Source organism: Folsomia candida, unplaced genomic scaffold, assembly GCF_002217175.1.
Source record: "Folsomia candida strain VU population unplaced genomic scaffold, ASM221717v1 Fcan01_Sc009, whole genome shotgun sequence".
Taxonomy (NCBI): Eukaryota; Metazoa; Arthropoda; class Collembola; order Entomobryomorpha; family Isotomidae; genus Folsomia; species Folsomia candida.
In genome coordinates this window covers 2235903-2260787 of record NW_019091201.1, presented here as the reverse complement: position 1 = coordinate 2260787, position 24885 = coordinate 2235903, and the positions used below count along the sequence as shown (strand labels likewise).

The 24885-nt window shown below is 39.1% G+C and overlaps 2 protein-coding genes across 4 annotated transcripts in view; one reads left to right on the top strand and one right to left on the bottom strand.

Annotated features, from left to right (window-relative positions):
- Positions 1-3006: 3006 nt before the first annotated feature.
- LOC118436541 overlaps positions 3007-24885 on the bottom strand; it is a 77236-nt gene continuing 55357 nt past the window's right edge. For 2 of the 3 annotated variants that reach the window (XM_035854861.1, XM_035854860.1), the window contains exons 6-17: positions 22761-22794; positions 22381-22650; positions 19597-19698; positions 19469-19528; positions 17757-17931; positions 17097-17177; positions 6948-6971; positions 6782-6835; positions 6432-6713; positions 5712-6064; positions 4158-5586; positions 3007-4079 (exon numbers count right to left, since the gene is read on the bottom strand). In XM_035854861.1, coding sequence (XP_035710754.1) covers positions 3694-4079; positions 4158-5586; positions 5712-6064; positions 6432-6713; positions 6782-6835; positions 6948-6971; positions 17097-17177; positions 17757-17931; positions 19469-19528; positions 19597-19698; positions 22381-22650; positions 22761-22794 — 3250 coding nt within the window. In that variant the 3' untranslated portion in view covers positions 3007-3693. Of the gene's footprint in view, positions 4080-4143; positions 5587-5711; positions 6065-6431; positions 6714-6781; positions 6836-6947; positions 6972-17096; positions 17178-17756; positions 17932-19468; positions 19529-19596; positions 19699-22380; positions 22651-22760; positions 22795-24885 lie in introns of all 3 variants that reach the window. The other variant, XM_035854862.1, reaches the window with a different exon arrangement.
- LOC110854019 (retinol dehydrogenase 12) lies at positions 9672-10951 on the top strand. Its single transcript, XM_022102408.2, has 2 exons — positions 9672-9885; positions 9966-10951. Exons 1-2 carry the CDS (start codon positions 9797-9799, stop codon positions 10798-10800), a joined length of 924 nt encoding a protein of 307 aa, XP_021958100.1. The 5' UTR covers positions 9672-9796; the 3' UTR covers positions 10801-10951.

Here is a 24885-nt window from a genome sequence, read left to right as displayed (position 1 = left end):
AAACAACTTTCTCATTTTGGACACTTTGTATATTTTATGAAGCTTTAAATAATTATTGCTTTCTATAAAGCCGACAATTTTAAGTTTGTCTTGTAGTTTCGAAACCATTTTAATACGAAAACTTTCTCTTCTTCGTGGTTTTATAATTGTTCGTAACAGTGTAGCTGGAGTTATACTTGGCTACTAAAATAATCCACTTTACTCTTGTAGCCTGCGTCATGGAGAAGGGTTGTAAATAATGGGAAAGATTTTCTTATATGAGATGAGATGAGAGGATGATTACATAATAAATTATATTCCGCTCTTCCGTTCTGCATGCGATGACTAAATATTGGAGGCCAAGAAATACGTAGACCATTCGTGCAGTCGTAGTTGTGGGTGGAATCTCGAAACTTGGAGTGTGGGTGGGTTTCCTTCGTGTGGTTTCTTAATGAAGATAAATTTCCGCTTAATTAAGATCATTTCACATCTTGCTGAATTAATGGGGAGAAAGCTGCTTCAACATTATGAGGAGGCAACTTCTGTTTCGTTTGACGGGGGTGATACGAAGAGTACAAGCCTAATACTCAGGACGGATGTTCAAAATTTTCGAAATTCACGCGGAACGACAGGTTCTTCGCTTTGTATTAAATTATAAATTCACTGGAATTATTTGAATTTCACTACAAAATTGTACCGAATGGGAGTGTCTCTTTAAATAAATTGCAAAATGTTACCCAACCCAAGTTTCATATTATCATTTTATCTCATATTATTTATTTCATATTATCATATTATCATTTTTTCATAAACTTTTTCAAGTGAAAACACAGTCCTAGGCTTAAAGTTGAACAAATAATGATTTTGGTAGAAAATAAAATAAAAAAACTTTTGCAAAGTCAACAAATAAATCGGGATTTCGAAAAAAATGTGGGCAAAAAGCTATTTTACAATTTTCTGGACTGGAATACATACCACTTGCTTGAATTTGAATTTGTACTGTTTCACATGTCCTTTAGAAAACTGTCCTAATTTGTCCCCGCCGAGTGAAAGTAATCGACTATAGAATCTCCAACATCGTAAAAATTAAGTCTTCAACTACTCGGAAACTTTCCTCGTTATACGTTTCCTCACAAAATAATCCCCCGACTTTCACCGGCTTTTCGATATTCAATCTTTTTTAAATTCACATCTTCTTCACATTTCATCCCGGGTGAGTTTGCTCATTTGCTATTTTGTTAACTGTTTTACTTCGTCTTGGCTCCTTTTATGCCGCAATCGTCATTTGTTTCGTACCCACGACACGACACTAAACTAAACGTAGCAGAACCAGATTGGATATTACGGGAAATGTGCAAAGTTTTTGAGTAGACGGGAAATAGGAGTTAAGCTCCGTTAACATTTACTTTATTTTGCATCCAAACACAATATTCAAAGAAAAACAGGGCGAATTGTGTGCAGATTCTCGACGAGAGAACATCAATAATTCAAAAATAACTTGACAAAACAAGGAAACGCAGACAAACAAGGGTTCCCCCGCTCGAGCTGCTCGTTCCTTGGAACAAAGTCCAAGTGAAAGTTTATCCATTTGTATAATTTCCTAATTAATTTCTTAACCCGAACGCTTTAATTTGCATTGTTTGCCGTACTTTTGAAGAGAAGAAAGGAACGAGGAGAGAAAAGAAAGGAGAGATCGACGAACTACAGTTTTGAGGAAGATTAAGTCGGTTGGTGGCAAGTCGTCGTCGTCGGTTGATTTTATTGAATTGAATGCGAAAATATCAATTTCAAGGGATTTTACTGGGAAAATAGGGCATTAAAGACGTAGATATACTCGCCAGAATAATATGTTCAATTTCTAAATATCACTCTGATATGCGAATTTGTTGACATTTATCATTTTATAATTCTGGCACACGTTATAAGATTTTATGGTTTTCGGAGTGAAAAGTATTTTCCAGTGGATCCAGTACATCGGAAATGGAGTTCGGGATTATTGCTTTCTCCTGAATGACCAGTTATACGAGACACATAGCCTCGACTCGATCACGATATGATGATCATGATGATGATGCAATAGAGAAGAAGAGAATTCCTTTAGTCCTCTCTTTATTACTTCATCGATCCCATAATTCCTACACCATCCGTCGAATCGACCCAATCATGATCCAATTCTCAACATACTATTTGTTCTTATCTCGGTATATGTATCGCATCGTGGTTGGTTATCATCATGATTCCTTTATGGCGCATTATTCCTCTACGAGACTCTGTACACTAAATAACAATGAATTGTTGCATTGGCAGGGTTTTTACACTGGGGATAAATTTACTGTCCAGTCTTTAATAATTCAGCCGGAGTATGTAACAGAGGTGAAAAAAGGGAAAAAGTAAATGGCATTCATGACGTTTCGCAATAACCAAAGAAAGAAAACCATCTCTCGCTTATGGTCGTGAAGGGAAAAGTGAAAGTGAGAGGATTGCCATGTTATTCGCTCACAGAGGAGTCGTTACTGCTAATATCTTTCTCCGAGGAGAAATGAAAGCGAAAACTGAGAGAAAAATGGGGCGAATTTGTAAGTTTGGTGGTTGGTTGGTAGTGGTTCATCAGGTATCGAAATGTGGGTCAGATTTGTGGTGGAAACGCGTTTGGGGGGAAAGTTTCTGGGAAATTTCAAATATTTTTAGGAAATTTTGAAAGTTTCCTGGAATTTTCGAGCATTTTTAGACAATTTTCGAATATTCCTCGATAATTGTGAAAGGTTCTGGAAATTTTCGAGCATTTTTAGGAAATTTTCGAACATTTCGCGGAAATTTTGAAAGTTTCCGGGAATTTTCGAACATTGTTAAAGTCCGTTTTTACAGGACGTGGGAATTTTCTGGGATTTTCTTCCCCCGTTCTCCGAGAATAAAGCAGAAGTCGAACCCACCCATCGAAATGTATATCCACAATTTATGGCGTATTTTATGACAAACATTTTTTCTAAAATTTGTATAGGTGTTAAAAACAAATTTTCATTTTATTCTGTAAAAATTTTACTTTTCATAAAAACATCTAAGATGCTTATAAATACTTATGCAGTTTAAAAATTCATCACAAAATCATTATTACAAATTACATACAACAGTTTTTATGTGAGAGAGATCTTTTCGGTGTGGATCCCATTGTTGTGAAATATTTTAATATTTATGTAAATATGGTAATTACTTACAATCACTGGTATAATTATGTATTGGCACATGATTTAAGATCAAATATCTCGTGTCAACGACGAGTTTTTTCAACAGAGTGTGGACACTTATGAATGAACAAACTCTCCACTTTTGTGATGATTGATTGAACACTTATGAATTGTATGAAATTTCCATGATTAATTTGAGATTTGATAATTTCTTGATTTGAAATAACTTATCTTACGTATACGTACATACATATGCTTATCGACGACTAAAACATGAACAACAATGTGGATAAGGTACTTCATTGTCCTATTCGCACCGAATCATCGTATTTAAGATGTTGTTATAATTAACACAATTATTACTATTTAAGTAAGTAGATGTGCAAATTAACATATTTTCAGAAATAAGCACCATAAATTGCATTATTAAAATGAACGAAATTGATTCTTACTGAAAATCTATTCAAGAAAGGAACCAATTTTTTTTGTAATCAATCAAAAAATAATCGATTGATTATAAGATATTTAAACATTAAACCGAGGTGGTTATTGCTTCAAGTTGATCTCTGTGATGATGCCACGTGTTCCTCCTGCGTAAAAATCTGGGTGGCTGCTGCTGCTGTTGCGGTTGACCAGTCGCCCCATACCCGTAATGACACATGTAGTGGGGGTCGGACTGCTGCAGCGTGGGGACACTGAGGCTCAACGGGGGTGGAGGGGCTCCACCCCTCGGATCACAATATGGACAATCTTCCCTCGGAGGATTGGAATTTCTAGAATTACGACCACTCCCCCCGCTCAAATTGATATTATCGTTTAAATTACCCTGTCGTCTTCGATGCATGATTAGATCTTGGTGTTGACGTTGTTGGTGAGGAGGTGGGAAGTACGGGTAGTTGGGGAACTGATAATTTCCTCCTAGATAAGCACAAAAAATTGGCATGATCTCGGTGCAAACATTGCGTAATGAAAAAGATTGCACCATTTAAAACTTGCCCTGCATTTGAAACTGGTGTTGAAATTGGGGAGGTAATTGGTGCTGTTGTTGAGAAAATCCAGAATGGGGATGATGATGATGGTGTTGGTGAACTGGGGTCGGTGTCACGGAATAATTAAGTTGACTACTCATGCTGGAATTTTGCCCACTTCTACTTAAAGATTTTCTCAGACTGTTAAACTTTGGTTGTTCTATGTCAAACTCATTTCCAGAAACTTTGGCCATGCTTCGGCTAGATTGCTGATGGTGGGCATGGGAAATTCCTCCTCCTGCGGTGGCTGGGTAGTAGGGCGGGTCTGGATCGTCCTCGAAGGGATTACTTGTTGAAGCTGATTGTCTTTGAATACTTCTCCAATCAAATTCTTCTTGCTGTTGTTGCTGCTGCTGCTGCTGCTGTCTCTGATATTGTTGAAGTTTTGCATTAACTGCAGACACGGAAATTGGCAGTGATGGTTGTTGTTGACTTTGTCTGAGCTGTTGTTGCTGTTGTGCGTTTGTGGGGGTTTGTTGAAACGGTATAAAAAATTGACCACCTTGTGCAGTGGTGCTTACACTACTACTAATAACGTTGACATTGGTGCTGGTCGTGGTGGTGGGGGTGTGGTGGTGGTGCTGGTGGGGTCCTTTGGTGGTAGGGGCGTTGGTACCGCTAGTGCTGGGACCACTGGTACCACCACCTCCACCTCCATTGCTGCTAAATATGTTGGTAGCATTACTTCGGGCAGCGGATCCCTTCTGGATCTTTGAAGAGTCAAAGTAATGCCGGGTGAAAGCGGGTTGTTGCTTTTCATTGATGCTGCTGACCACTGCTGGTTTTTCTGGTTTTTTGTGCGTCTCTACCGTCGTGGTCATGGTTGTTTGAGGTGCGTAGAATCTTTGTTGCTGCTGCTGCTGAAATGGCTGCGATTGTTGTTTCTGTCCTTGATCAACAATGGGGCCTTTATGCCCTCGAATGAAGTTGGCTCGCCGCTCTTCCCTCTGTGGATAATAGTGTCGGGGGGATTGTCTGCTGTTGGGGGAAGAGTCGCGGTCAGCTTCTTGCTGCTGCTGGATGCCGTTGCTCGGATGGCGGTGATTATGCTGGGTGTGAGTGTGGGGATGATTATGGGAGTGAAAGTGGTGATTGTTCCCATTATTCCCCTTACCGTTCCCTGCATAGGACGTGGTAGGTGTCCCACTTTGATCGGTCGTAGACGTGGCGGAAGATTGGGTAGCTGATGCCGGAAAAAGTTGTGGGTTCGAGGCAAACATGACCGTATTCTTGGCCGTCATTTCACGAAATGTCGTCGTCGTGGGTGGACCTCGTTGTTGCTGCGAGGCCGTGGATGACTTCAACTTTGAGTCGCCATCTCTAATGACGCGATCCGGTGGGAGGAAAGATCCCGGCAGTGTGGGCAATCTGTCATAGCTTCCGGGATATATGGAAATCTGGAGGGGAAAGTATGTTTGCATGAGAAAGAGAGAAAGTCAACAGGAGAATGATTGATGATTATTATGCGAATGGATTATGTAGGCAGTGTGTGTTTAATAATTTAGTGAAAAGCGTCACCCACCTGACCATTGGTCCCTCTGCTGCACGTTCTTACCGGAGAGTTGGGATTTGTCTGTGTCCCTGTTGACTTTAAGCTGTGGTGGGAACCTGTAATTGCAGGAATTGGGGCCGTTTGTGGGAGCGAGTATGATCTTATCATCGACCCGGTGGGCGTGGGTTGGTAATACATTCCCCACGCGGGGGGCAATGGACTTCCGGAGAGGACACATTCTCGGCAATAGGGTGAATATCCGGGGGGATAACCACCCAAACCGTAGCCAAGTCCCATTCCCATACCGCCCATCGCTCCGACCTCGGGACAACATGGGTACACAGGTTGTTGTAGACTTATCGACCTTCGGAGTGGGTATAAACCTGAGGGATTGTTTAATAGTAATAATTTGCAACAGTTCTTACAAATAGGCACAATGGAACCTTTTTTCAAGCTACACTCGAATTGTGTGTCGAGTTATATCAAAAAATCAAGCCAAAAATTAGGAATCATATGACACTTGTCTTAATATTGGAGGTCAAAGTTCACACTCCGCCCTTATTTCCGCCCACTGGATGAAAAAGTGAGTGAAAATTTTCGGACTTTGACCCCCTAAATTCTTCATTCAACGATAAGATAAGTGTCATCTAATTCCTATTTTTTAACTTGATTTTTTGATATAACTCGCTACAAAATTCCGGTGCAACTTGAAAAAAAGGTTCCATTATTAATTAAATCCTGAAATCTAACCTGTTGCCGACTCGGGCGCAAGAACCCCACCGCTTAAAAGTGGTGTGGCCTGATGTCCATACTTTGCCAGGGAGATGGGAGGAGGTGCCGGCGGGATGGGTGAGTCGGTATCCGCAGAGGACGAAAGTTGTGGGGATGAGCACTTTGTCATGTCAATCAGTTGAAAACCCACCAATCCTGCTCCAATAAAGACGGCCGTTGCGCAGGCATAAAACCCTGATTTTCCAGCGTAAGAAGTTAATCCCGAGCCGAGAAGGATACCCGGGGACATGAGGGATTGAACTGAAATGATATGTACGAGTTAATAATTTAATTTATTTAGAGTGGTGGTACTACATGCATAAACTTACCACATGACCAAATCCGACCCCAATGCTTCGTACGGGTCAGCTCCATCGTGAGCACTGGCAAAATTTGACATATTAATACGATAAAAAATATTTAGGACTAATTTTCTCTATAAATAAAATATCCAGCATTTTGCACATTCAACTTTCTCTATTAATGGATCATTACCTTTCAAAGTGTACAAGTGCGACCCTGTGAATAACAAAATAGAAAAGTTTGATTAGAAATATAGCCATTAAATCATCAATTATAACCTCAATGAAATGCATTTCCTTTATTCATGCAAGTTTTACGCCCTGCATTAAACATTTCTAATTTTCCAAATTTCTCAAAACTTTGTCAATTAATGAATCGTGCCGGATCGCAAGTTTTCCTTCTTTTGTATCATCTCCACTCCTTAATATGAAGTAAGCAATCGATGCGAAACAAGAACTCCTCAGCCGATACCCTGCTGGTGTGGTCTGGTGTGGCAAAGAATTTCATTAAGAACCGGATTATATGAGGTAATTAATGGAACTTTAACTGACATTTGGTCAGGTGAGCCATTCATTAGTGTCAAAAAGTCTCAAAAGGGATTATCTTAAAGGTTCCCGAAGAACCAACCAAATTAAATGAAATAAGCAACTTGCAACATCCTGGATCTTACTCAATCTCTAATGCTGCAACTTTCCCCACTATCCACCCGATAAGCCAGTCAGATAACATACCCAACTTCACCACCACGATACCATGCATTGCATAAGAATGAAAACCTCCCCAGGGGTATTTACGTCTAGATTTTTGGACGAGTGTATAAAAAGCCCGAATGTGGCGGCATGTCCGTCCACTTTCTCTCTCCGGGGACCACTCTCATAAACACCCAACCAACCAACCAGCTACCAATGTATGACTCCCGGCTACCATCAAACTAATAAAGCAACTGCCCAAAAATAAGTTAAATGGCAAGAGTGAAAGTTGGACTGCAAGGCGGACGCGGACGCGGACGCGGACGCGGAGGTGGTAATGTTGACAGAGAAGACGAACAGAGAAAAGCGCAAGAAAAAGAAGAATAATTCGCCATTCTTTCCCAACAAAGCAAAACTTTCTCCTTCTTTTTTCCTGGAGAAAGCTTTCTCTCCCATTCTTCCCACATTTCTTCGCAGAGTTGCAGTGAATCAAGCAAGTCGTTGGTTGGCGTGTGCCCTGTCAGCTTGGAGAAGGTGGAGGTGGAGGAGGAAAATAATGTGTGAATATAATATAATGCGTGAATTCTCTCATTCACGCCTCAATTTTCGAGGGCACGCACGTTTCGATGAAATTGTATCTTAACCTTGGAGAGCTTTCTTCGCGTGATGTGATCAATTCTATTTGTTTGTTTATTTATGGGAAGGAAAAAAATATCGGATTTCTGTCGGATGCAGGTATTGATTGATTTTTGAACATGGTTCGTAGTGGAAAAAGTAGTTAGTTAATCAGAATTAGTATTTTGACAGAGTTACATACATAATTTACTGCAATTAACTTCATTATGTGAAAACATACATGTTGAAACTTGTGTGTACTGCTATAAAATACAAGATCTGCCCATACGCTAGAACTTTTTTTGCTTCATCATCATCTAACAGTCATGGCTGGGATGGGACTCGTCTCAAAAATAATTGCAACTCATCTCTAGAATTTTGAGTAATAAGTAATATTGTTTTATGCCGTGTTTCATATCACGACCATGACGGATGGACACTGATAAAACTGGACAACCTTCAGTAAAATAACGTGGTTCATTGAGTATATGTAGGTAATAGTATGCTCAGCACATTCAACCAACCCACGACATTCTTTGCGAATTAAAATATCGGATCTTGCAAAAAATCAAATAAAAGTGGACAAAAATTACGCTAATTGAGCTTAATAAATATAAATTGCTTTACAAGTTTGGAAATTTAAGTTATACATTGGTGGACAGTAATGCCATTAATTACTTTTAAAAAATGTGTATGTATAACATATCGCTATAAATTCTTATTTCGCGAACGAAAATATTTATGTATGCAAAATTGGATTACATAAATAAATACATTTTTTATTTTTTATTATTTTTTTTTAGAGATTTGAGCAATTTCGATCAAGGTTTTTGCGTTGAATTTCTGCACCTTAATTCCAAAATTTAATAGGTTGGGAATTGCATGCAATTTTGTGATGGAAAATTATTTCAGCGATACGAAAGTCTACAATATGCAAAATATCTATGAAATATCTGGATGATAAGTACAAATTTTTGCACACATGAAACGGTTAATGCATATTTTAGTTGTCCATGTTTTTCACATACTTTACTCAATTATGCCAAGTCACTTGACAAACACGGTTATCCGATCTGGGAATAAAATGCAAGTCATGATGAGTCATAACATAAAATGTTTTTGTGTGACAAGATCCTCAATGTCTCCTCAAAAATTTTGCAAAAATGCTTACTTCATGAGGTTAACCCTACAAAACCGGAATTCAATTTTTTAAATAAAATTCCGGAGAAATTGGATGACTCAGAACAAGAAATATATATATCGATTATTTCAAGGCAATTGTAAAGCAAGTTCCAGTTTTGTTGTTATATTCTTATAGCCTGTACTTTGGTCACTCAGTATCGACCAGACCACAAAAATCTGCCATTCATGCACACAAACACCTCACTTATTGCAGTTCGCATATAACCTTCATTTTTTGTGGCTATTTGTTTGGGTTTGTACATAAACATGGCTTGGTATTGCGAAAACTGGTTTGTTCCCATCGGCAATGGTTAAATTATAATGGGGCACAATATGAGACGGTATGTAGGTAACTTCTCATGTATTATGGAACTGGTTGTACCGTGACACAACACAAAACCATAATTGGTCGATATAAATGCAGCAATCACCCTGAAAACCTGGACACAACAAGTTCGCACTCTGTCCTAAGAACATTGAAGGTTTTTGAAGGTAAAATATAAACTTTTTGGCAAAAATACCACGCAAAATCCTCCTCCAGCAAATTTCGCCAAAATGCCCAAGGAACCAAAGTGGACCACGGCCGATATCCCTCCTCAGGACGGAAAATTAGTCGTGGTTACCGGCGCTACGGGCGGACTTGGGTAATTTTTTGTATTTATCTACAATGTAACATTTGTCTTCATATTATTAAACATTATTAATTGTTTTATTTATTTATCAGATATGAAACCGCCCTTGCCCTCGCAGCAGCCGGTGCCACGGTCATTCTCGCCGGTCGGAATGAAACTAAGGGAAAAGAAGCCATGGAGAAAATCTATGCGGCTGTTCCCAACGCTAAAATTGCCTTTGGTTTAGTCGACCTAGGAAGTCTGGCTTCCGTTCGTTCGTTTGCCACCAAATTTCTCTCCCACCACCAAGTGCTGGACCTACTCGTGAACAACGCTGGGATCATGACGCCTCCAAAGCGGGTGACGACAAGTGACGGATTCGAGATGCAATTTGGAACGAACCACTTGTCTCATTTCGCTTTAACGGCTCTTCTCCTGCCGGCCTTGAAGAGAAGCGCGGCGCCACGCGTGGTCACCGTGTCCAGTGGGGCGGCCCAAACGGGGAAGATCCACTTTGACGATTTGCAATGGGACAAGCAGAAATATTGCGCCTGGTTGTCCTACTCCCAGTCGAAACTGGCAAATCTTCTGTTCACCTTTGAACTCCAGAGGAAAAGCGACATGGCCGGATGGGGCATTCTCTCCACAGCGGCACACCCAGGATATGCACGAACCGACCTGATCGCCAATGGACCCGGAGAACCAAACCGGATCATGAAGGCGTTGCAACCTTTGGTGTCCCAATCAGCGGCGGAGGGGGCGCTCCCCACCTTGTTTGCGGCAGTGTCACCGGAAGCTAAACCTGCGGGATTTTACAGTCCGCAAGGCACGTTGGAAATGAAGGGACCACCAGGACCGGCAAATGTACCAAGTGCTGCAAAAGATGTCGAGGTTGCGAAAAAATTGTGGGATGTTTCTTGCGAGTTGACGGGAGTAACGTGGGAGTAAAGGTTTTGGGGTGGGCTTTTTTAATTATATTGGCAAATAATTTGGTAATTTGACCGTATTTCATGTTAGTTTATGAACACACGTGTGTATCACATTGATCTGTGTAGAATGCACTAAAGTTGAATAAACTGTTCATTTACTTTCCAAATTACACCACTTTTTACCAACTTTTTCACATTATTGCTGCATGATACATATCAAAACTTTATATTTCATACTATATCAAATACTTGTGTATTTCTTTAAAAGAAAACGGAAGGTGCTTTCCACTATACTTTATTTTACTCCGCTCTTCCACTTTTTATCCTCATCTCAATTTTGATCGTATCTGGATGTTGTTGATCATGTTCATTTCATTTTGATGATGATGGACAAATACCGGAAGACACGGGATAAAAGAGATCTCGAGTAGAGTAAAAGGCAAACTCTACATCCATCCAAAATATTACATACCTTAACCTTTCTAGAAAGTTATTTGTAGACAAGAAGAAAACTACAACAACATTCAAGTAATGGTAAAAATCGATTCATCATTTCATCCAAAAAGTTGTATGAAATTTTCCTAGATCACTAACCACCCACCCACTTTCTTTTTGACTGAACGATCAAGAGAAAAACGAGATGTCTATATGCTCACCCCTTAAAATAATGATTTCTTCATTTATGAGTAGTCCTGCTCGGTTCCATTGTGCCATTAAATTTTTGAGGATGGTGTAATAACTCGCTTTTTCCCCATCTGGCCGACACTGGAATGGGTTTCAGGAAGAAGAAGGAGAAGAAAATAAGTGAAGGTGTGGCAGGATAGGGATGGATAACGACGATGATGAGCTTCTTCTTCTGTCGGGGAGAAAGAAAGCACGCCTTGTATTCCACGCCGTTATTGGTCCTGCTTGGTCCTCATTTTATGGGTGTCTTGTGTCTTATAACTCTTGTTTTAAGTTTTTACTCGAGAAACATGCCACAAAAGTCTGTTGTACGCAATCTATGTCGTCCTCCTCCTCTGACTCTGTACAACAATAGCGAATACGGTTTTCTACCAGATGAATCTTCCCCGTCATGCCGTTTTTTTCATATAAAAGAGAATCCTTCCAAGCAACCCAACATTTATTGTGTATTGATCTTTGTCCCGGTTTTTGTCAGTTTACCAGCCAGCCATCAACCCAACTTTGCGAATTTGGAGAGAAAGACAGACCAGCAGATGAACACGGGTCAATCCTCATCAGAGAAAATGTCCTGGTGACAAAGTCTCCTCGTCGGCTCGGAATTATTATGGACATGAAAGTTTCATGGCTTAACTTGCTCTAAGGAACATGACAGGATGGAATTAAGTCATGCCTAGCATCTCACAATTTTATTGGCATTTTAGCGATTTCAGAAATTATTTAAACTTATCTACAAAACAGGGAAGAAGTGGACGAATAAATATTTATGTAGGTGTTCAGATTGACAGGCCTACCTACCCAAATGAGATCATTGTAATGCTTCTGACACAAATTGTGACTTTGAGACAGAGAAATCTACTTATTCGAAAATTCTTAGAGTGCATAGTGTCGTATCTCATTCTCTTACGGATAAAGCACTCTGTAAATAAGGAGACAAGATCGTAACATAAATAACAATTGGATTGGGAGTTGGATTGAGAATCTCAATTCGAGATTTGGATCCTTTTCCTCCTTCACAACCCGACTGATTGGATGCGGAACGCATTTCAAATTGTGTATAATAGTCTCAGCCTAGATCCTACATCTTTACCTTGTACCACTTAAACTAAACATCGATTACACCGTCCGACCAAATTTTGCTTGGAAATTTTATCTATTTCCGAAAAAAAATCATCACCATTTCGCTACCGTGTATTTAAATCCAATCCACTATTCTTCAAGTAGAAAAATTTGCAAAACTTATTCATTCCACTGCATAAACTCACCCTTGGAGAGAATATCTAGGAGAAGAAAATTGTTTCGGTAACGAAAGATGAGCCGACCATCACGATAACGATTGCAGTCCGTGAACCAAACAAAAGTAGGAGAATGTTACGTAACGAAAAGGAAACATTTCGAGAATTTTAAGATAGTTGGTTGGACGGTCTTCCTCCTGCAAAACCGTCTGGATCAACATCTTCTTCTTCTCCTAAACAGTGGCCTCGGAAGCGGGTTAATGTCCCCACGGTTGTTCGATGTCCGCATCATCATGTTATACAAACCCCTCCCTCCCCTATCCTGCAATGTTAACGTCCTCACATGTCCCCACGCCTTCCGCGGCCACTGGTCCTATTCCGAGCCGAAAAAACCGTTTCTCTTTCAAAGATCGTTTTCTTTTAGTTGGTGGGAGAGACAACAATTGGAAATCCGATTTAGTTTATTGCCTTGTTGGGGAGATCCAAGAACAATTCTTGAACGGAATTGGGATGCGATGTGAATTCTATTCCATTCCCTTCACTTCAATTTCAAACAACCAAATCCTTAACTGAAGGCGAAACGAAGCAATGCGGGAGGACATGACTGATTTACAACTTTTTACACACACCACTACTCAGCCTGGATCTTTATTGAAACGATTGATATGCATTCTCAGTCGGTTGTATTTATTTACATTCGGGAATATTTCTCTTACTGTTTTTTTTGCTTAGATTTGTGGAAACTTATCTATACTGCACGATTCCGAAATCAGGGCGCATAAAAATGTAGGTCGGATCGTATAATAATGGGACTGTGAATTTAGAAATATGTACATCGAGCTGAGAAAATGACGGTATAAATAAATTGAAGGAGAACGAGATGAAATATTTTTGTGTTTGGTGCTGTTTCTCCTGTTTTTTATTACATTGCTTTCTTTCCTCTCTTTTGTTTACGTAACTGACTGAATAACTACGTTATTCAATCTCGATGTCCGATTGAATTACAATTTATTCTTGAAGTAGACAACGTAATGTGAAGGAAATAAGAGATATGAATCATTTATTGGATCTGTCAAGGTGACGTTACGTAATGGACCACTTTTGTCGTTTATATGTATGACTTATTTAGAAGCCAATAGCGATATTTATATGGAAAAAATATACGAATGTTTTATAACAGATTTGATCCAGGTTTGTGGACGAGTAAAAATCTCACTTATGTCACTCTTCATATAAAAAATTTGTTTAATATGCCTTACAATGCACATGTCAGACATGTTTCGCACGGATCTTGTTGAAACTAGCACTAAAATCTCAAGGAACTAAACACAAACAATAGTTAGTATGAAATTTGAGCACTTCTGCAGAATTCGCGAAATGGCGAACGTTTTAAGTTGGCGAAAATGCGTATTTTCACCATGCGAAACTATATGGAGTTCACCTCTCCGCTTTTCTCCTGCGCTTCTCTTCGCGAGGTCATCCGTTTTCGCTCAAAATTGAATTAATTAATTTCCTAACCAAGTTCTCATCCGATTTTTTATATTTGGACTTTACATAATTTTTGAGCACTTTTTAATATTTAAAATGGATTCAACTAACTTATAAGTGGATATTATTTTTCAAAATTGTTTCAGAATAATACATTCGATGTTTCTATTTATTCCCTTGGCGTGCTTTAAAGATTTTGATGACAAAAATCTTATGACTTTGTGTAATGTTAGCCCTTATCACACATAGGGAACTAGGTATATTTGGTTTTTTATGGTCTAATATATAAATAAGTTTACAAATATAAATATGCAATGTGAAAAAAGGAAAATCGAATCCACTATTCTGAAATCTCAACAAATTCTTAAAAAATTCCAATGATAGCAACTTAATTTTTATGTTAAATATTAAAAAGGTTCAAAAATTGTGTCAAATCCAAATATAAAAAATCGGATGAGAACTTGGTTAGGAAATTAATTAATTCAATTTTGAGTGAAAACGGATGACCTGGCGAAGAGAAGCGCAGGGGAAAATCGGAAAGCGGCCGTATAGTTTCGCATGGTGAAAATACGCGTGTTCTCCAACTTAAAACCTTCGCCATTTCACGAATTCTGCAGAAGTGCTCAAATGTCATACTAACTATTGTTTGTGTTTAGTTCCTTGATATTTTAGTGCTGGTTTCAACAAGATCCGTGCGAAACATGTCTGACATGTGCATTGTTAGTTAGAAGCCAATAGCGATATTAGAGACTTAGAGATTTTTTGTATTTTTACTTGTACTGTACTGTGACTACAGTACAATACAAAACCTACAGTGCAGACTCCATATAGCCCGAGTCAGGGACATACTCCCTGACTCAATAAGTCAGAGCCTTCTAAAATTTTTTCCGAATTGAGCGACATAATATCACCAACTTCCGTGTTGTGGATGGTTAAAAGTTTGTTAGATAGTTTCTATTATTTGGTACCAAATTTTTGAATTATTTACAAATCATGTGCCTTGACCACCATGACCAGTGGGCTTCTTTAACATCCTGAAGTTCTAAGATGTAATGTATGTGCTATCCAGCTATTCAGCCTCCATACCAAATTTCTGCTCGATATAACGATTTTGAAAAATCAGTATAGGTCGCCCCATAGGGTCACTCTGGTTGCACTTTGCTCACTTTTAACTTCATATTCTTTAATTAGAAGCCATTAAGTATCATTGTGCCGGATTTCATCTTTTTAAAGTAATTTCTAAAAATCGGTATGGGTTACGCCATAGGGTCGCTCCGGATAAAAATTTTACCAATATCACATCGTATTCTTTCATTAAGACCCATAAGCAACCTCTCCACCAAACTTCAGTTCGATATGATGGTTTTGAAAAATCGGTATGGGTCACCCCATAGGGTCACTCAAGATGAAAATTTTTCCAACTTGAAGTCATTTTTATCTCGTAGGAGCCATTATCAACCTCGGCACCAAATTTCAGCTTTCTACGGCAATTTTGAAATTTTGATGCATAATACCCCTCCCACCTATATGACCCCCACCGGTCAACCACTTGACCGATTTCGCCCATCTTCGAACTTAACTCCTCATTTGACCCATACTACATGTGTACCAAATCTCAAGTCGATCGGACTAGTTTTACGGCAGTTATCGCAAACCAGACAGACGGACATGACGGGTACATAAGCCCTGACTCGGGCTAAAAACTATTACGAATGTTCTATAAGATTGTTTGACGATATGGAGGAAAAATCTGTCACTCTTCATGTAAAAAATTCGTTTATTTTTTTTTAACCAGTGTCAACTTTGGTTATCAGAGCACCAGTTATGATTTTTTTTCTTCGAAATTTCACCTTCTGAAGCTGTATGAGCGTTATTTGACGCAATTAATTCGTTATTGCCAAAAGTGCAAATGCATAACAAATATGTCTTCCGCCATTCTGAATAATAATTCGTAATTTGTGAGCTAGAAATGCATGCAAAAATTAATAGTTTGCAACAACGATTATCAAAAGATACTTAATTATTGGACAAGATTTTGATCTGCATCCTTACAAAGTTAATTAATTGCAACACTATTAACGGCGTCTTAATTACAATATGTTAGTAAATACGAAAATTGATTTATTGCTTTCACTCAAAATTATATAGGAGATTCTTTGAGTTTCTTTGAACCAGTGCAAACAAAATTAACACGATGTCGCAAATTTAAATTTCTGTCATACTTATTCCCCATTTCGTAACTTATATTGTGTAAAAAATACAATGGCGACACACGACTCTTAATAGAGTCATCTTCTTCAAAGCCATATGTACAAGTATTCTAAAAAAACAGATACTTATACCCCAAGTACTGATGACATTTTCGCGTCCTCCACATATATAAATTGTACTCCACAAAGGGTATAAAGTAACCCGAGAAAATTACACGGTATCCACACTCCTCTCATTTTTTGACGTTTGACTTTGATTCCGTGGATGGTTTCAAATTTGACATTGCTTCCAAGAAGTGTACGTATAAAAGAATTTCGTTTTACTTTCAACTTGATACGTTTTCCAGAATCTCACTCACTGAGTGAGTGAAAGAATAAGTAAAAGTAGGCGCATAAGTGGGATTGAAGTAGATGAAGATGGAAATTGAGATGCATGAAATAAAACCTTAAAACTCACTCAAGTGTCAAATAACCTGGCTCCCCTTTCACGTCTCGCGTCATCTCAGACGTTCGTAACGTAACCACAAAGTAAGTATGACATCGGATAAAAAATCACACATAATATTTACACCCACACCCACCCCACAAAGAGATTTCTTCACTAAGAAAAAAATGCAGGAAACTTTACTCCCAAAAAACTGCGAAGAATTAAAGGGAATGCCAAAGTGTAAGCAAATATACAATATTAAACTCTTACTTACCTAACGCAACGCCGTAAACCCAAGCAGACAGGGAGTACCCGTAGTACCCTTTCACCGAGGAAATGGCAATCATCGAGGCTCCTGCGAAGTCAACATTCACATGCAAATTTGAATCACGTTGGGCCAAATCCAGATTGAAATTCATCGATTCATTCCATGTTCACGGGACGTTCATAAATAAAAAAATCAAGAAGGAGAGAAAGTCAGTAAGTGAGGTTTTTTTAAAGATTTATCATTTCATACAGGAAAAGTGTGTAGATTCCTGCGTGCAAGGTTTTTTTACCATGAATGATATTATATTTCGTAAGAGGCCGATGATAATGGAGGAGAAAGTAAAATATTTTAAGAATGGAAGAACAAATTCCTCTGCACATGTTTAACCCGTGCTTACACGAGGTACAAATACTCGTATATCTCCCAAAAAAGAGGACAAGTCGATAAATCTTTAATAAAAATGGATCGACTTTCTCCAATGTTTATTGATCAATAACTTTCTCCAATGCTCGGAGGAATTTATTTAACCAGTCTTTATACTTTGGTAATAAATACTTTCACCGTATTCAATTTATTGATGAGAAGGATTAGAATGTTGGGATACTTTTCTGCTCCTGGTCACACACGTAGAGCTATAAAGAAGAATAAATATATCTTCGCCCTTACCTGTAAGACAAGCCGTTCCCGTACACAGGACACGTGGAGAAAGTCGGCAAGACTTGAACTTTTTCAGCGTAAGTATAGCTCCGAGGATGACTCCGAGCGAGAGTCCAAGGCCTAAATGCGTCTGCAGCAGCAACAACGACCCTCCCGAGAGCCCTTCACTCCTCCCAAAGTCGGACTTTAAGGAAAAAACACAAATAATCAACGACACGCGATATAAAAAAATAAATCGATTTCCACATTTTAAAACGATGACGAACGAACTTTCTCTTAAAAAAAGGACATCTTTATGCCGAGAAAGAAGTTCAATTGCGTGGGAGAAAGTCGATTTGAGACTTGCCCACATGAAAAATGGGGCACGACATGGAAATACTTTCGCCCAGTTTCTTCTCCTCTTCCTCGGAGCGACTAACTATTCGTGTGGTTGCTGTCCATCAATCATGCTAAGTCGTTCGGGTGACGTCTCTTTCCACGCTTTCTCTCCTTTCCTCAAGTGGGGAGGAAGTGTCTACTTAACTCTCGAGATGCATATGCAGCAGTCACTTTCTTTTCAAAAAAACGTTCAAAATCAGGGTAAACAAACTTTAAAAGAGAAACACCTTGACATTTTTGTTAGAGAAAGTCTCCGCTAAAAGGAGTTTGACTCAATTGAGATGCTTATTTTTAGGAGAAGAACAGTGTGCTTAATTCGAAACGAAACTTGATCCCGTTATTACGATATTTTCCTTTGTTTACTTCTCTTCCCAAGTAGTTGAGACATGTCGAAAGAACGGTGTAAATAATGAGGTCGACAGGCAATTTACTCCCTCCCTGTTGTCCCGACGTATTACATAATGTCGTAAAATGAGATGACAAAAAGCCGTCAACCACGTCACGTCCAGGATTCAGTGTTTTCTAGGAAATGAGAAATGATCACGACACGCTGGGTATAAGGTTGAGAGGACAAATGTGTCAAGGGTTATGTATCTTTTGCAACGTGCACCTTCGATGACTTGGTGTAGCAAAAATCAGACAAAAATCAAACTTTTTTTCAGGAAACAATCTGTTATTCATTCATGCTGCATGTTCTGCTGCTTTATTTTATGGATTGGTCCTTATCAAAAGGTTTGGATGAAAAGGAGGGAGCACTAGAAACCCAAGGAAGGAACATGAGCCAAATTGGACTCATTTTTTACTGCCTTCAGTCCGGCAAAGATGTAACGTATCAGAGGCTGGCTAAATAGCCGAGGAAAAAATTTTCTATCTAAAAAGAAACATGGTGAAAGTGAATGCGGACGAGAAACCCATAGCCGTAAAGTAAGATTGTGTATGTAGGTGAATACTAAACTTCCCAATTTTTGGACATTGCACTTTTCACGGGCCATATCTTTTATGATCCAATTCACAAATAAAATAAAGTAAAACAACTCCAAATAGTGGATGATAAGGCGAAAAACAATATTGCTTTCTCCAGATTCTGCAGCAGCAATACCGATTTATGCCCGAATTTGAACCCGAACTTATTGCACGAATAAAATAAAATAAAACAAATTGCATGAAATTGAGATAATTTGCTTCAATTTTACACACGCAGAGCAATTCCACCTCCTTTCCCCGAAAACAAATAAGAGAATTGCCTTAACTTGTCGGAGAAGTGAGTAATAAGTGGATTGTTCCGGGAGTAGTTTTAACCTAAATGTGAATTTATGGGGTTAATTTGTTTCCATATAGCTCACCATGAGAAAGACGGGGGCATAAAGGCCAAACGAGGAGATGGCTGAAGACCACAGCAACGGCTGGAAAAAGAAGAAGGATACAGGTTCAACCGTCGTACTGATTTTCGCCCAAATACCGCCGCAAATACCTTTAATGACGGCACGCAGAAGAGGTGCAGACTCCGACAAATGTCACCACCCAGCGGGACTACCATGGAACTCGGACTCTTGGGTGATTCCACGCGTTGATGCTGAAATTCCAAAAAGTTGAATGAATGAAATAACCTGTAGATTGATTGCAGGAAAAGGAAGTCGTATCATCATTTGAATAATTTACTGGTCACTAAAGTATCCCGTAATCGGCCCCTTTTAAAGTGGTTGGTCATTTCGGAACAATAATGGAATTGATATTGGTTGTAAGGTGGCGATCTCATTGAAACTCCAATTGTGGAAAGTGGATAATAAATGTGACTCGATAAATGTGCGGCTTAATGGGTGCGGGTCTCCTACCAAATTCTCTCTTTGTATGGTGCGGAATGTGTCGTGTGGCTTCAAATGGCGGAAGGAAGTCTATTCTCAATTGTCCCTTTTATTTCTTTGTCTATTGACTTTCTCCACCGAAGAAGGAAGACAAGGGCGACTTTCTCTTTCCCCACCGCACTTTTTTTTCTTTGTGATCATCAACCCAACCTTGAACGGACGGGGTCAATTATTGTGTTACTGTAATATCGACCATGATTTTTAGGGTGTGTATTGTATGATAATCTCATTAATTTTATGTGATTCGGTGCCCTAATACGTTTCCAATTGGGAAAGAATTTTCCGGAAAAGTATGTCAATCTGCACCCGCCCAATTTATAACTGTATCTAGTACCCCGCTGATAAGGAGAGGTACGTCGTATTTGTGGTTTGGTTTTATTTTGTCTGGTCGGGAGATTAAGATAAGACCAACACGACACACTTTTCCCGTCGTCTTCTTCTTCTCAAAAGGAGAAAGTGAAAGTGTTTGTGGAGGATTTGGATCTGCAGTTTACTTTATGAAGACATTCACAGCTCACTCTTTTCAGGGTGGTCTGGTCAGGTCATAAACCTATCCACCAGCCACATTAAAACGGGCTAAAGTATCAGAAGATGAGCACAAGTAACAAGTAAAGTAACCAGTCGGATATGCTTATAAGCCGCACTTTCTCCTCAAATAGAGGAGCAAACTATTGCTTTACTTATCGTCCTCTCATCTTATCTCATCTTCCTACAAATCCTAACCTAACCACCAACCCACCCACTAAATGGAATCCCTACGTATCTATGTACCTTATTAGAATATGTATGTATGTACGTGTGCCGAGAAATGTATGAGCCACGGCTGCTGCCCTATCTTGTTGTAGCTATCATAAGGATTAGCAAAACTTGTGCAATAAAAGTTACCAACTTTATTGCTTTTCTACGCACGAAATAAAATAAAACATTGAGCCGATCGTAATGGCGGGGATGATGTTGCTTTACTTGGCACAACATTTCTCTAAATAATTTATACAAGAACTTGTGATGTGATGAGAGGTTTTTTCTCCACCACCAACTTTGTCATCCCCATTTAATTAAACAGCCATCCACTTTTTAATATATCGTAAACTCGCCGAGCAGATTTGACACGGAGTGTAAAAGATTTATTATCATGGAGAAAGTGGGAGATTTTGCTTCATTCATCCATTCCTCGTCAGGCAGCTAGGCCTTGGTCCAGTCCACTTCCTGCTTTGTGGACGCGTCGGAGCGGAAAATAACTTGTAAGGAGGAAGGGACAGAATTGATATTGATGTAGTACGACGGGGGACACGAGGGTGGGACTGACTGAGCGAGAAGTAATAATGTAATAGTGCTAATACAAGCCACGTTTTCTTCCACTGCAGTGCAGATGATGTATAAGGACCTTGCTTTCTTTGTGTAAAAAAATGATTTATCGATGGGGACAACACGGTGTCCGGTTTGTGTGTACAAGGGATTTGAGGCAACTGGTTCTTTAGTTTTTTTTTGTCTGTCCGGCTGGTAGTGATGAGGTTTATGTATTTCATGGTGGATCATAAATTGAGGCGAGTTTGCTTTCACTTTATTCAATTATGTGAGCAAATGTTAAATTAAGGTTGATCTAGATAAGCATATTTTTTGAGTGGTTGGAATTAAGTTGGGTGTCAATTGTGCTGAACAATATCACTGTTTTTCATAAACGAGAATTTTTGAGTCATTGGAAATAAGTTTGGGTCACTTTTTTTAATAAAAAATAAGTGACTTGAACTGCATAACTTTTCATAGAATAATACATGAATTTTTTGAGTGCTTGGAATTAAGTTGGGTCATTTCTTTTTATAAAAGTAGAATACGTGACATTATCAAAAATAAATACGGTATCTCTCCCCACTTTTTTCTTTTTGCGGTGAAAGTGGGACCTAATCCACTACGAAATGCTTATGTCATCGCTTTTCTCTCTCATCCATTGATCCCGTGTCCCACCTTGCTCACTAATTTCAATTTACAAATCCTTTCATCCCACCACCACGCCACGCCACCACAAAACTATGGATGGATGTGTGTCGCCACTAAAATACAAGCGAAATCCTCTTCCCGTCCAAATTCTGTCGTGCCCTGCTTTCACTTCAGGAAGAGAGCCACATCCAACTCAAACAAGCAAACAGACTACTTTACACACAGTTGTGTTCACCCACAAATTTTCAGTTTGTGGGTTTGTAAAAGTAGCATGAAACAAAGTTGGGTTGGTCGGATTTGGGAGAAAAAGTTTGAACGTACATAGGTAGGTATATACATATATTTGCTTTAATTTGCGCATTTCAGGCTCACCAAATCTTTTACGGGGTGAAACTTTGAATTAGGAAGAAGACGACACATGTAGTGGATATTTGCTACAAATTCTTTTTTGTTCTCACCTTTCCACCACTTCCCCCCAAGGACCCGCTTCGCTCTCGGGGCTGGTACTTTGACGCGGTGCGGTAAAAGGCGGGGAGTAGAACACAGATGGTGGCAAAAGCCGCGCCCACTCGGAAACCCGCGCCCCACTCGAGGTGTCGGGTGAAGGAGAGGTACAGCAGGGAAAAGAGGGTGACACCCACACCCGTCCCAGCCATGACCACCTGCTCCACGAATTGGCGACGTTTTCGGAAAAATTCGCCCAGAACGACCCCGCTGCTCTCGCGTACCTAAAATTTTAAAATTATTAAATTATTTAGTTTTCAACTTTTTTTGGAATTTTGAATTAAAATTTTCAGTTCAAAATTTCATTTTAAAGAATGTACAAATTCTTACGCACCATGCAAGATCCGATCCCACCAAACAGTCCGAAACTGTAAAAAAAGTATAATTCATATAAATATTTTTGCTTCAGATTCAATCATCATTTCTGAAATTGTTGGTTTCCGAAACTCAATTTTTCCCGAAGACCAGCAAGATTCACAAATTCAATCATATCTCATGTAATCAGATCTTGGAAAACGTAGCCATCGGAAGTTTCATCTCGGATCAAATTCATCCCGGTTAGGTAACCCTGTCAATAATCGGTCTCCTATTTCTCCCCAGTAAGTAAAAGTTGAAGCCTTGTAAATAGATTTCTTGGTGGAATGCTAAAGTGCGTATCAACTTCTATGTACCTACATACTTCGACATGATAACAGCTTGCACGTGTTTTCCCTAAATAAATTTCTTCACCACAAATTCCGTGAAACACACAACTCGTGCTACTGCCACCAGGGTTTGGAAAACCCCGGGGTTTTTGTAGAAAAACCCAACCCCTGGGGTTTTTCCGGGGTTTTTGGGGTTTTTGTGGGTTTTTGGGTTTTTGTGGGTTTTTGTGGGTTTTTGTAGATTTTGGGGCAGGTTGAACCAGAATTCCTAAAATTATATATTAGAGATAAACTAATTTTATATACAATTTTAACATGCAATTTTAACCGTTATCATTGATTTGAACTGTTACATCGAAAATTTATGTTTGACATGTAAATCTGGATATATGCAATGATATTTGGAAATTCAAGTCGCAAATGAAGATTCTCAAAATTTCAAGATGAAGTAGAAAAGTTAATTAGCATTGATCTACGTTGTAGTTTAAGGGATGTTGTTTCAATCTACCTCAAAATCCTACAAAAACCCCGGAAAAACCCACAAAAACCCGCAAAAACCCCAACCCACAAAAACCCGGGGTAGCGAACCCTGACTGCCACTCATCAGGAGAAAGTAGGCTTCCTAATAGAGGGTGTTCCGGAAGTAATGCAACTTTGGTAAAATGCATATATGCAAGGGTATCAATTTGCCCCAAATTCGAAATTGGGTGAATATTGTAGTCCACACATTTATCTAGTAGAATCCGAAAACCAGAAGTCGATATCTCTATCCGTTCCAAAATGAGGTCAAATACCACCAAGCAACTCGCAACCATCGTCTGCCACTACCTCGAAAAAGTGGTTACGCGCTCCAAGAAATTGAGCTGTGTTCACTTTAAAAAATAAGAAATTCCAAAAGTGACGATTTGTTGTGTTATACTAAGGTATGAGCTGCAAAAAACGACTAATCGCAAAAACTATCTGGTCGGTACATTCGTGTGGCAGCCCCGAAAGTAATAAACTTCGTGTAGATAGAAATTTGTTATGTCGGAGCGAAATTCGCTGAAGTACTTGAAGTTCTCACCGAACACCATACATTATTTGAAAGCTTAGAAGTTGGACATCAAATCCTAGAAGGTTCTAGAAGCTTATAAATATAGTCAAGAGTAAAATAAAAGTAGCAAGCAGGAGGGCAGAAAAAATCCTTGACCTGAAGTAATTAAAATTAACCAAAATTGATCGTCCTGTACAAGACGATGTACTGCTCAGATTATCAAAATGCTTTTATTTGCACATAGTACAACTCTCCCACCTTCAAGAAAACCATTTATGCAAAACTGGAAATTAAATATAGGCCAAAGTATCACGCTCCGCCTTAAAACGGATCAAATGCAATTAACATGGGAGAGTTGAACAACGTTCCCAAATTTGCCAAATACAAGACCTATTGAAAAATTTTAGTTCCTATCCTAGAAAAAATATTGTAATCGAAAAACTTCAGTCAAAAATTTGAACTTATTTCAACACATGTGGTCAAAAATCTCAAAAAAGGTGACCAAAAACAGTGGCGAAGCACTAATTGTGAGCGCCCAACAAAAACGTCTCCAAATTTGGCGGATGGGGTGTACGGACCATTGGAAGCAAAACTTAATTAGCTTTAACCTTTGTCCCTTTTTATCCAAAATTTCGCTTTAAAAAATTCATTCGTTGAGTTTATATGTGCATTTGACCAAAGTTGCATTACTTCCGGAACACCCTCTAATTGCACGCTCCGTAATTTAGCGGAGAAAGGGAGGGAACCACAACGTCAGAGACAGACGGTTTAAATTTGCTCAT